Genomic DNA, 12,789 nt, shown 5'->3' with positions numbered 1-12,789 from the left:
CGACTGAATTTCGCTATTGGTACTTGTTTACGTACAGCATGCAACAGTCAGCGCACGATGAACCAGGTGATAATAACCATACCTGTTGTTTCTGTAACCCTGGGTGACGATTATAGATACGTCTTCGATACCTATCATTAACTCGAGTTTACTTCTATATGTATCTATGCTATGTACAATGTTGTAATTGTGTACATCACACGCCATGTGTCATACTTACTATATTTATGTGACCTCTTGTTACACACGTAAGTGTGTCGGAGTGAATAAATAAAACTTTACTTAGTGACAGAAGTATGTACCTGTAGCTACTACTTCCGTGTCATTTTACAATAACATCGGAGGCGGTTTTTGTGAACAGCCCCCACCTCGTTCCCCCAGCCCTCTCCACCTGATAGGTGCTTATTGCATATATGAATGGACTTTAGATTCATATTATCTGTGTTACTGTTATAACTGACCTACACGTTCAGATCACAGAGACGTGCTATTTTGGTTAGCAGCTGTGTTTTGACCTAAACTGATGTGTCCAGAGTACTATAAGACGTTTTAATAAACTCTCGGTAAAAGGCCTTCCCGCGAGAATTACTCTCTATAAATGAATGAGGATACAAATATACCAACTCTAACAAATCCTCGGGTATCTGTAAATACAGAACACATCAAGTATTAATTGTAATGGGGAACCATTACAGAAGTCCCCCAAACTGCCCCCATAGTCGCAAAGATACATCAGAAAAGGATAACACTGGCATAAAAAACACCTTCATACTAAATTTGAGCCTAAAATCGAACAATATCTGAATTTCGACCAATCTGAAGCCTCCATGTTGTTGGTATGGTAACGAAACCTATATGCAGTTGCATTTGCAGTCCCCTAATACCCCTATATATTAACTTTCATAAAAATCAAACAATATATAAATTTCGACCAATCAGAAGCCTCTATGTGGTTGCTATGAGGTTGATGGGGAAACGAAACCTATGCAGTTGAATTCGCAGTCCCCTAATACTCATATATACCAATTTTTATCAAAATCGAACAATATCTACCCCATAGTCGCAAAGATGCATCAGAAAATGATCGCAATGCTTTATACACCTACATACCAACTTTGAGTGAAATCCAACAATTTCTAAATTGCGACCAATTAGAAGCCTCCATGTGGTTGATATGGCAACATATCCTATGCGATTGAATTCGCAGTCCCCTAATACCCCTGTAAACCAATTTTCACAAACATCCAACAATATCCAAATTTCGTACCAATCAGAACCCAGTATATGGTGGCCGTTTTGTCAAATTATAAAACAAATGTCGCAGTTGAGATTGCAATGCCATATTACACATACATACTAAATTTGAACGAACTCGAATAATAACGGAGTTTCGACCAATCAGTAACCAGTATATGGCAGCCATTTTGTCTAATTAGAAAACGGATATCATGGTTGAGTTCGCATTACCATCATACACCTACATGCCAAATTTTGAATGCATTGGAAAATATCTATAAAACATGTAAAATAGGATAGGTGACGTTGGCTATCTTTAGCGAACACCTTTAGAAATTATAAATTCCCCAAAAAAAAACAAAAAATCATGGCGGCCACCTTGGATGATAATCGGAAAAACAAAATAGTGTTTGCACATCTAGAGGCTATCAGTAATAATCCCTCACGGTTTGGTGAAGATCTGACTTATAGTTTGTGAGAAAAGTGTCGGAACCCTTTACGGCGGAAAGCGGAAGAAGAGGAAGAAGAAGAAAGAATAATAATAATAATAAGATTCTGAGTAAAAACTTCGTTTGGGGGACTTAATTTGACATCTTGATACCGCTGATCTCGGTGACTACTTAACAGAGACCTAATTATATATATAATTAGTGGCCCCGTTTGTAAAAAATATTATATAATTTTGATATCTTCGATGTCTGATTCTTGAATTTCAGAATAGAGAGAAATAAACCATTGGAAGACTACCTGTACTGAAAAGGACATGTATAACAATAGTCCTGGGTAATAACTATATCCCAGATATACAGTAACTCATGCCGGTTTCCAGGCTAGGTGCTACAACACAGCCAGTGTCGTGTAAACCTTGACCGAACTGGACACTGACACGGCTGGTCACTACAAACCAACACGATGTTGACGGTCAGTTTCGGACCCGGATCGCTAAATCATCTCCGTAGACAGCTCCGTTATTTACATTCTCTTTACAATATCCGTGTAAAACGCATATTAATAACAATATTACATCATAGACAATGCTCCGATTGTTAGGGCGATGCTAACATACAAACCGGACTCGACTAGACTGACAGTTATCCGGATAATTAATTGCCAGTGTCCGAAATACAAGCTAGTCGATAGTAACGGTCAGTCGATGACGTCTTGCGTCGATTTATGATACTTATACGTATACGAGACATAAAAGCGATAATTCTGCAAACACACAGATCAGTGTTCGAAACAGGAGAGATATGTGATCAGGCTAACTAACGACTAACCCACCCTCTCATCCCCCTCTATAACCGGACCATTCAGGATTACGGCTGAAACTCATCAGCGGATAATATGTGTAAGTTGTAAAACCATCGCTTGTATTTACTAAGCCGTGTCATCGTTAAGTTTTCAATAACAAATTGTCCTGCAAGTCTCAAAGAGACGCTTGAGTGTGTAAATGTTGGACACAACTATCACCTAGTGCGCTGACGCAAACTATGTCGTAATAGATCCAAAGACAGTCATAAGTTTCTCGGAATATTGTAACTCATTAGCGTAAACAATGTTAATCATACATACTGCAGTCATTCATAATTAATCTAATACAGCACACTTTTGGGGAAAATATTAGATTGGCCAGTTTTTATAGGAAAATTTCTCGCTCGGAATTATTCATATATGCTATATATATCTAATATGTTATGCATATCTTTATAATATGTTATATATATCTTTATGATATGTTATATCTTTATAATATGCTATTTCTATCTTTGTAATATATGATATATATCGTTATAATACTGTATGCCATATATATATCTTAAATGCTGATGAAATGTTCTGTTTTATGTGATCACCTGTGAGACCACGAGTGTTATTTCACTTGTTGTCATGGAATATTACCATGAGAGCATCCGGGTTGAGTGTATACCTGGATATTTTCGTTTCGTTGGGTATGACAGCGTACAATAAAAACTTTCAGCGAGAGTTACTGGAGACTTACTAAAGCTTGAAACAAAATATGACGCTCAAAAAGACCGCTTTTATTCATAAAATAGACAAGTACTACTTACAAAATATAATAAACTAATGCCTCGGACATCATGGTTTCTCCGATACTATTGCCGCCCCTGTCAGTGGCTTTCAGGCACGTCTTCTATCTTACATCTGACTGAAGCAAATCAACAGCAGATTAGTGGTGTAAATTGTCTTTTTCCTTTAAAAATAGCATGAAATATGTACAAATAAATTAAAGTGACAAAATTAATACCATGCAATGCCTTGGTTCGAACCCAACTTCAAATCATCAACGATTTCAAGTAAACATTCAGTTAGCGCCCAAAGAACTAATTGCTTATATTTCACGGAGTATTGGAATATCCTGAATGACTTTGGTGTGTCTGTTGAGTTGAGTTTCTTTGTTAAGTTACATTTCTGCCTGGTAGAGATCATTTCATACCAGTCAACCTCCTTTATATTCAATTTTGTATTATTTGATCTCAAGCCTCTTTAATCTAAATTCAGCGGAACTTAGCTGTCTATATTATTTTTATAACATTTTGCATTTTGTTTTTATCATAAGTGTTATTATGTATTGTATGGTTTTGAGTCCGGCGAAGAGGATTGTTTAAATCCTGTACCGGAATAAACTTAGCCTATCTTAAGATGCGGAGCTGACCACTTTCCAGAAACTGATTCCACTAAGATTTTTTTCCACCGAACCATTAACAGTTAACATTTAATGTGTTTTTATATTGTGGACATAAAGATGTAGACTTCCTGCATTGTTGTTTGTTACAAGTCGCCTGCGTAGGGGGAACTGATGTAGATGGACGTGTGAGTCTGGTAGAGTACAGGTATACATACGCCACGACCTAGGTGTACCTAACTTAAGCAGCTGTAAATCAAAGTTTTCTGATCAATTTCCTTCCCCGAAAGTGTCCGTAAAATTGTAGGTATTTTCTTATGTTAAGTCTGAAAGATATTATTTTGAATCTCAGAACATTCTTATTGAGTTTCAGTTAAAATGAGAAGATTCTACTATTAGTTATAACTTGCCGTCATAACATGTGTAAAGCTTGTAAAGCTTACTACGTGTGTAGAGGGCTTGTTTACAGGTTCTACGGTCTACCCGACTCAGACCCATTGTATAAACCCCAAAGTATATATATATATAAATAGGCGTCGAGACTACAATAGACTTGTTGTTGTTGTTTACGTATACAAACTAATGTGATTTATGTGTTTCTGTAAAAGATAAATGACCCGTTTATTTTTATTTTTTAAAGTGTACATGTATTTTGTAATTGTTAGGTGTTTGTTAAACTTTAAGACAGCACGTACATTTCTCTCAATTTTGGGGTTATATAAACCTGGCCGATACAGACTGAAGTACATGGTTCTGTACCGGCAAAAACAACTGCCTAGACAGATTATTTTTGTGACGCTGTCTTGTTTAAATAAGTGTTTTTAATGTGTAGCTTCGTGTCATTGACCGTGTTTTGGTCAGCTCAATGTAAAGTCAGCTCAATGTAGAGCAAGCTCAATGTAGAGTCAGCTCAATGTAAAGTAAGCTCAATGAGGAAAATCTCACCTAAAACGGAACAAACAATACGTGTTCCTGGATGAACGTATCGCCAAAGAGCCATTACTTCCTTTAGTTTATCCATTAGCATTTGTTTAATCAAATTCAAATAATTGTTTTATGTCTTTAGAGTAATAATAAAGATATACCGTGAAGACAGCACCATTTAAACTAAGATTTTGTGTCAGTACAATATTCAATTTTTTTTAAAAAAAAAAACAAAAACAAAAAAAACACAAACAAATATTCAGTGTTTTGATCTGTGTTTGTATTGTTTAACGGCCCATCGACAATGTGAGGCATTTGTGTGTCAGTTCAATATTCAATACAGAGTACCAGTACTCTCATATTTATAACAGAAAAGAAACATTTTCTAAACATTTTCCAAACAAGTAAAACAAAGGATTTTATACTCTGCGTTTTAAATGTCTAATAAAATAATGAGAATGATAAGGATTACAGAATAGAACAGAAATAATCTTTGCTGATAAAAGATAGTCTATGTTTCTTTTTCTTCATTGATTTGAAGACCTAACAATAATTCAAAAATCTTAAACTAATTAGACTTCATCGTGTCCACTTGTACGTCATCATCGATTGTTGATGGACTTTGGACCCTACTGTAATCATTATACTCATTGCCATGTACATAATACACCATGCATTATGACCGTGTTATGTTTTACTACACCGGATTCCAGAGGGATTTTCACGCAGTGGTTTATAAGTACATCCCTTACAGCGCTAATCGGTTTAAACAAATATGCGGTGAGGACCTGTTTTCCGTCCGATGTCCATACCCCCGGGCAGGATATACCGTGTTATCGTAAATCTGTCCTTGAAAATCGATCAACAAATTAAAATATATTGTATGACTAACACATGTGGCGTGTGTCCTATTTCATCATCTCCCCGAGTTGTTTTTTTACGATTTCTACATTTCAATATCGAGTTAACGTAAAAACACCATTCATCATAACAGTAATTAAATACCCACAGAGCGTGCTATACACCACGTACAGGTAAAGAATTTTCTAGTGTATTGTACAGGTTGTTTACTCTAAAGTCTGTTTTTTGAACTCTGACCTGCTGCGAACGTCACATGCTATACAGCTAGATGATGACGTCATTTTAAATGAATGACATAAACAATCTCTACATATCGTGCCTTCGTTTATAATTTCGTACTCTGATTTCAAACTTAATGTCAGTCTTTATTGTTTTATTAAAAAAGCAGCAAATATTAGTTCGCTAACATGTAAAAACGCGTATACTTGTACCAAGAAGCGCGGATATTGCTACTATCTTTTTGGAAGCCGGCCAGCTTATTATTCAAGGCCGACAAATAGCTCCGCCTTCTTTCATGTGATTGGCTGAACATGCCAATGGTATATAAGCGCAACAATCTTGTGTGGGTTCATTCATAAATAGATCGCCTAGCGAGAGAGGTAGAGGTGAGACGTGTTACAACCACCGTCTGTGAATTATATATAGAACTTATTCGTATTTCAGTGAAACCTACGTGTGGAATTTTACTTTCATCAAGCAGTGCTTCTAAACCGATGGCGAACACTGAGTTCCTTTTAGAAGAGACCGAAATTTTCGAGGATCAAATTGTGCCTGACCAAGACGACTGTTTCCTCCCGCCTAGCGCGGATGTGTCCTCGCAGTGGAACGTAAGTATTCATTTGTTGAAATATATCTTACTAACAGATCCAGAATATGTATTTGTTTCGTCCATGGGTTGTGGCCACTTGTGAAGGCTTATTCATATACGCGAACGATATCAGGTCCAGCATGCTTGGTTAACCTAGGCCTAGAACCTTTATACCACATATCGTGAACGACAGAAATCGATTTCTAATAAAAGGTTAAGTATACTATTGGACCTATTCACCGTCAAGTGGTACATTTCCATACAAGTCTTGCGGCTTACACATATATATTGCCGGAGTAGGTTGAAATGTATTCTCAAATTGACTATCGGTAAGCCAGATGTCTACGCCATTTTGAGATGTCGACACTTGACAAAGTCGGTCAGGTTGTCAGGGACAGGCGATATTTGCTATTGTGAAATATTTGTAGACGGACTAGGTCACAAACAACGTGTGACTGAACACCTCATACACTGTGTCCACATACAGGTGACTTGGCGATATTTACAGGTAGATGCCAGCTTTAAGTTTAAGTTAACCGGATATCATTTTAATGGCTCTTGTCGAATATAATTCGGATACCAAAATTCAATATAGGTAACATGCAAGATGTCAGAGGGAGAAGATGTCTGAGGGAGAACACGATTCAAAAATGATAACTATATGTATTCTACGACTGATACATTACTACCACATCATGGGACTTATTAGATATACATTTATGTGACGTCATTGAAATTCAAAACTATATTATTTCATTTTACGGACACAGCCTTCATTATGTCTTTTTAGGTTTTATACATTTCTGACCAGTTATTTTAAACGTTATGAGTAATGTGTTATTGTAACGAAAACATTAAATATTTCATGACAAAAGCACTTGGAACATAATCTATAGTTGCTGTTTTCCGTGTGTGTATCGAACCTAATACACTGTTTAAGGGTATTTTGGCGTGTGTATCGTTCAATGCCGACGGCAGGTAGTTAGCCAGGCATGTCAGAAACGGCGCACGTGATTGGTCGGTTTATTCAGTGATTGTGGACCCGATGAACCGACTGCGCCATTCCATTCATAACTAGTTTAGCGAGCTAGAGTCATTCATAAAACTCAGCAAGCATACGAGTGGGCGTTTGACTTGTGAGCCGATACCTTTGAAAGGCATTGATCGTGTGCTCAGCCATTTTGTTTCTGGTTGTAAAAAAACAAGCCATGTCGGTCTTCAATGTAAGCGTATACAAATAAAGTACATACGATTTGTTTTCTCTTTCGAAATCAATCATACGAAAGAAACAGATGGAAGATGTGAACAATATTTTATTTATTTAATTTTATTTAATTTTTAGGTTGTCCAAGAGTTGGAAAAATACCTTCCATATGACCCCCTGAGTCAAGCGCCTACTGTTAAAAAGGTGAGGCGCGAAAGCGCCTCAGTAGTTGACGAGTTCTTTGGAGATGACAAAGACACAAGGGAACTGAACAGCGCCAAGCAGCGCGTTCAGCTGGCGCGAGCCAAATACATGGACTTGGGTCATCTTAGAACAGGGTTGATAGGTTCCCAGAAATCCCAGGCAGGGGATATTCCAAGGCGTGGAAGTTCTTCTCTCATTTCTGAATTCTTTGGAGATGTTTCGACTCCCAAGAAAACCACCACGTCAATCAAAAAGGTGGATACTGCTTCGTTTGACGTCAGTGCCACTATGATGGACACGTTCGTCCCCAGTAGTTACACCGAGCTGGAGGAGCAGAGTAAGAAAGTGTCGGATTCTCTGTGGGAGGATCTTAGGAGTAGTTTTGATATTCTAGATCCTTCTATGAACGAAGTTAAGAGGGACGATGTGTTCCAAGCGAAGGGTGCAGTTACGGTACCCAAAATCAAACCCGAGTTTACGGACCTTTCTAGTAAACCTTCTTGTCAATTTGAAGACTCGCAAAGGACATCGCCTAACGGTATTACTATCAAACTGGAGCCGTCGGAGTCGGGTTGTCTCCTGACACCCAGTGTGTGCGATAGTTTCAACTCTCGCCCCAAGACTCTACCTATACCGGTGCCCCAGCAACTTATTCTTTCCCAGCCCGGCTCATCAGTTGTGCAATATATCACCCAGCTTAGATCTGTGGGCATCAACAAATCCCAAGTGACCACAAACAATCGGATGTACATGAGCACCCCTCCCCACACTGTCCCAGTGTTACCCCCAACTCCTCCAAATTCTCAGCCCGGAAGTCCAGACCAAGACATTGTCCGTCGCACTCCCCCACCCCCATACCCAGGACTTCATCGCCCGTCTCCCCTGTCGTCTCCGGCCGGTGGTTTCAGCAACGTCACACCAGTCATTCCCATCAGGACAAGCACACCGACACGTAACAACAAACCCCAGTTGACACATCCAGGGTGTTCCACCATCAGGTACAACAGGAAGAACAACCCGGAGCTGGAGAAACGACGTATCCACTTCTGTGAATTTCCAGGTGATTATTGCTATACTTTACTATACTATTTTGTATTCGAAGAAAGTGGGGTACCGTTAGTTGTTTTCTGCTTACGTGTTTCTGTGTTAGCTCTATTGTTCTGTAAAGTATACTTATTTACACCTGCGTGACGTAAAACGCTTTGCTTGTAAACCATGCGATAAATTGATAGACCCTCTGACGTCATACTAAATGTCGGCGAGTTGTTTTTTACTTCGTCTGGATCTGACGAACCGTGGAAGATAAGTGCTCTCTGTCATTTACGAAGAACTTTTCACTGAATCAGTATGTGTATGATATCGCTGCTGTTAACAATAAACAGCTGTCGAGCAGCCGTCATACACCTACCGATGTTCGTGATTAGATCCTGTTGATGTAAAAACAAAAACAAACAAAAACTATGAAATAAGCAATTCAAATAAATTCATGATTCGAGGGGGGGGGGGGGGGGGGGAGAGAGAGGGGCTCAGCCTCTGTAGCAGATTGGACCTGTCGGACTCTGTAGATACTCGGAGACGTACATGATTTTACAGGGATAACATGTCGATAGCATGACGAATAGAGAGCAAGCTATACATTATTTACGTCACATCAGCCAAGTCGTTGGTTGACCAAGAGAATGTAAATCTAGCGAGCCGAGCTAGTCTAATCAATGAGTCGAGTGCCCGTATGTCGGTGAATGAAGACTGAACTTACGGTATCGATTTAGGCAGTGTAGCTGTAACAAGCCTTCTTCCGTCAAATGTATTCGTTACAAGAATAGTCTTTGTCTTGCCAGAAATAGTTCATTGAACAGAGAATGGCATTACGGGACTAGATATATATACCTAATACACGACAAAGCAATCGGTCGATTAGCGAGGTCGGGAGCATGCGCACAAATGGCCAGTCGGTGTAGGTTTTATTTCCGAGTCGGAAAATACATTAATTTTGTTATTGAATGGTTTGGTGTAAACAACTGAAATTTAATGTTTGTTTTGTTTTTGTGTGTTCCAGCTTGTAGAAAGGCTTACACCAAGAGTTCCCATCTGAAGGCTCATCAGCGGATACATACAGGTAATTACATTGATACAAGTTAAAACCAATAAATAAAACTTGCTCATAAAACGAGACATTTTCACAATAATTTAACTTCTACAAACGCTTTATTTGAGATTTAGTAGGTATTTTGAGACATTTCCTCATGTTTCCTCAAATTTTGTCATTTCAGGTGAAAAGCCATACAAATGTCACTTCCCAACGTGTCAGTGGAGGTTTGCGCGGTCCGACGAGCTGACCAGACACATACGAAAACACACAGGTGCCAAACCCTTCAAGTGCAAGGTTTGTGACCGGTCCTTCGCTCGGTCAGACCATCTGGCCCTGCACATGAAACGCCACGAGCCAAAAAAATAAAGGGAAACACAACCCGAGATTTTTTTATCGTGGGACTTTGGACGAGCCCGCACGTTTGGAACCCATCAATGACTGGGTCTCCATGAAGAATCCAATTGGAAGGCTATTTAACAAAGAGCCTAGAACGATTGTAGCAAGACTTTTGAATGTCTGAATGCGAGCAGCCATCATAGGACAAGTGCTAGGGCAACAGGGAGACTTTCTTGTTACGCCCGTGTTGCTGGAGGATTGCCCAATGACCGAATTTGGGTAGAGAGAGACACATTTTTAATGAGAATGGTTCTTAAAAGAACACATGTATGATTGGCCAGTTTTGGTATACAGAGATCAGTGAAAATACTGAACGGTACGGTTTTGGATTGGGTGTTAAATACGATCTCAAACCAATCGTTTTTAATGAAAAGTGTGATTTTTGAGAATAAAAGATTACCGAATGCTAGTCGAGGTAGCTATCGATAAGTCATTACTGACATACTATACCGGTGACATTTCTGGTGTATAACGCCAGGAAACAATGTTTTTATCATGTCATAGGCTTCGAGAAACTTGTCAACACCACTTACGCTGTGCTTAAGCCGATAGTTCAGAATCCGGTATCGATCAGGTTGTTTGCTATCGTCATCGCGTATTTACCGTTAACAGCCAGGCGAATATTATACATATTGACACAGGCAGTGCGCGTGCGCACTACACATGGCGAGGTAACGACATAGATGTTAATGGGTATACAGTTGTTTACTGAGGGAACCTGTTATGAGTCATGCTTTCATTCTACTTTTTCTGCGCAGTGTTGATGTTGGGTCGTTCGTTGTTGCTAATTATTTTGACGTAGATTGAGAAAAGTGCCATTGATTGTTATACGTCATTAGGAGTTGTTATATCAGTATTTGTTAACGTAGAGAAGTTCATCGCTGTTGTTTTCCCGTTTCATCACCATTCCAGAACTACGACGTGTAATCTGCTTAGTCAATATCAACATTTATTGAGCTTTTTTGCTTCTTTTGTTTCTTTTTCCTTTTTTTCTCTCAATTTTTTTTCTTCAATTTACTTTTAAAACAGAAATCCTATAGTGTTAATTTTCAGGGTTTCTTTGTTTTTATCTCTCTAAATATCTTTGGTATCTTATACAGTTTTTGTCCATTTTTCAATGACACAAATCTGCCATCAGAAATCCTTTGAATTGTTTTTGATGTTGTGAAATAATGTCCAATGGTAAATGAAATAAAAATCTGTAGAAATATATTTATAATATCTATTTTATTATGTAATTTTAACAACGTTATTTTCAATTAGTTGTAATTAATTTACACGCAGAAGATCCATTTGAACTTTACAGAAGAACTGCTGAAAAATAAAACAAAATTGACTCAATAGCACATAGTGTACCTACGAGCACATAGTGTACCTACGAGCACATGGTGTACGTACCTACGAACACATGTGTACGTACCTACGAGCACATGGTGTACCTACGAGCACATGTGTACCAACGAGCACATGGTGTACGTACCTACGAGCACATGGTGTACCTACGAGCACATAGTGTACCTTCGATTGACAGAAAATCTCTTAGAGAATCATTTAAGTTAAAAGTAATGTTAGACACGCAGTCCTGTTGAACGTATTATACCAATACGGGTCTGGAGTATACACTGTAACCGGGAGTATGTGATATTCAGACGAATAGATATGTGTTTGTGAGATTTTACACGAGGGAGTTGTGCGTGGGGAGTATATGGTCGCTGTCGGGGCGACATGAAGGCTGATAGCGTTGTTGTTTTCACTAGGTATTTAAACATTTTGTGATAAGAAGATGTTGTTGTCGGCTCAGAATCGTTTGATATCCTCCATTGATAGATTTTATATGTTTTTTACACGTGCCCTTTTGTGACACCTGTATCGATGTTTACTTCGATTATAGTTTATTTGAATGTACAATAAAACAGAAAAAAACTTGTATCATGTTTCATGGTCTTTATTTCATATAAAACAAAATCAAGGGTTGGTTATGTATACCAGCATAAAGGGTTGGTTATGTATACCAGCATACAGGGTTGGTTATGTATACCAGCATAAAGGGTTGAACGTTGAATAAAAACAGGCTAATTATCATCAGGTATGCTACGTTAAGACGATGAGTTCACGCCTCTTTGACAATAAGATTATGATTCATGTAAGTTGGATTTCACGATACAGTCAGTATAGTATGTGTTTGGTCTTGCATGCCGAGGGCGTTCATGGACGATATAAATAGATCAGAACATTCGACAATATTTGTATCGTCACTGTAGAATACTAGCCCGGTCACAGACACCACAGCAAATAACTAAACCGGGTGTAGATAAGAAAGTCTAGTGTGGTGAATTCGGGGACAGCGGATTTCTTTTGGCCTCCTCTACGTCCTAAAAAGGGCTCATAGGAAACCCCGTATGTTCTGTGAATGAACAATATAT

The 12,789-nt window shown here is 38.5% G+C and overlaps 2 protein-coding genes across 2 annotated transcripts in view; one reads left to right on the top strand and one right to left on the bottom strand.

Annotated features, from left to right (window-relative positions):
- LOC110446648 (phosphoribosylformylglycinamidine synthase-like) overlaps nt 1-255 on the bottom strand; it is a 32,051-nt gene extending 31,796 nt beyond the window's left edge. The window contains exon 1 of the mRNA XM_021491905.1: nt 221-255. The gene's annotated coding sequence lies outside the window, so the exon portion shown is untranslated. The remainder of the gene's footprint in view (nt 1-220) is intronic.
- Nucleotides 256-6,225: 5,970 nt separating this feature from the next.
- LOC110446647 (Krueppel-like factor 5) lies at nt 6,226-12,292 on the top strand. The gene is made up of 4 exons (XM_021491902.1): nt 6,226-6,492; nt 7,816-8,941; nt 9,938-9,997; nt 10,152-12,292. Exons 1-4 carry the CDS (start codon nt 6,379-6,381, stop codon nt 10,334-10,336), a joined length of 1,485 nt encoding a protein of 494 aa, XP_021347577.1. The 5' UTR covers nt 6,226-6,378; the 3' UTR covers nt 10,337-12,292.
- Nucleotides 12,293-12,789: the final 497 nt, after the last annotated feature.

The sequence above is a fragment of the Mizuhopecten yessoensis genome, unplaced genomic scaffold, assembly GCF_002113885.1.
Source record: "Mizuhopecten yessoensis strain PY_sf001 unplaced genomic scaffold, ASM211388v2 scaffold2911, whole genome shotgun sequence".
In the NCBI taxonomy this organism is placed as follows: Eukaryota; Metazoa; Mollusca; class Bivalvia; order Pectinida; family Pectinidae; genus Mizuhopecten; species Mizuhopecten yessoensis.
The sequence above is the reverse complement of the archived record's forward strand: the minus strand, read 5'-3'. Positions and strand labels throughout refer to the sequence as shown.

What these genes read in the sequence shown, in the direction of transcription:
- LOC110446647 (XM_021491902.1), top strand. Translation starts at nt 6,379, where the DNA reads ATGGCGAACACTGAGTTCCTTTTAGAAGAGACCGAAATTTTCGAGGAT. An exon ending in ATGTGTCCTCGCAGTGGAAC is followed by an intron (nt 6,493 to 7,815) that starts GTAAGTATTCAT and finishes TTTAATTTTTAG; the next exon opens with GTTGTCCAAGAGTTGGAAAA. An exon ending in TCATCAGCGGATACATACAG is followed by an intron (nt 9,998 to 10,151) that starts GTAATTACATTG and finishes TTGTCATTTCAG; the next exon opens with GTGAAAAGCCATACAAATGT.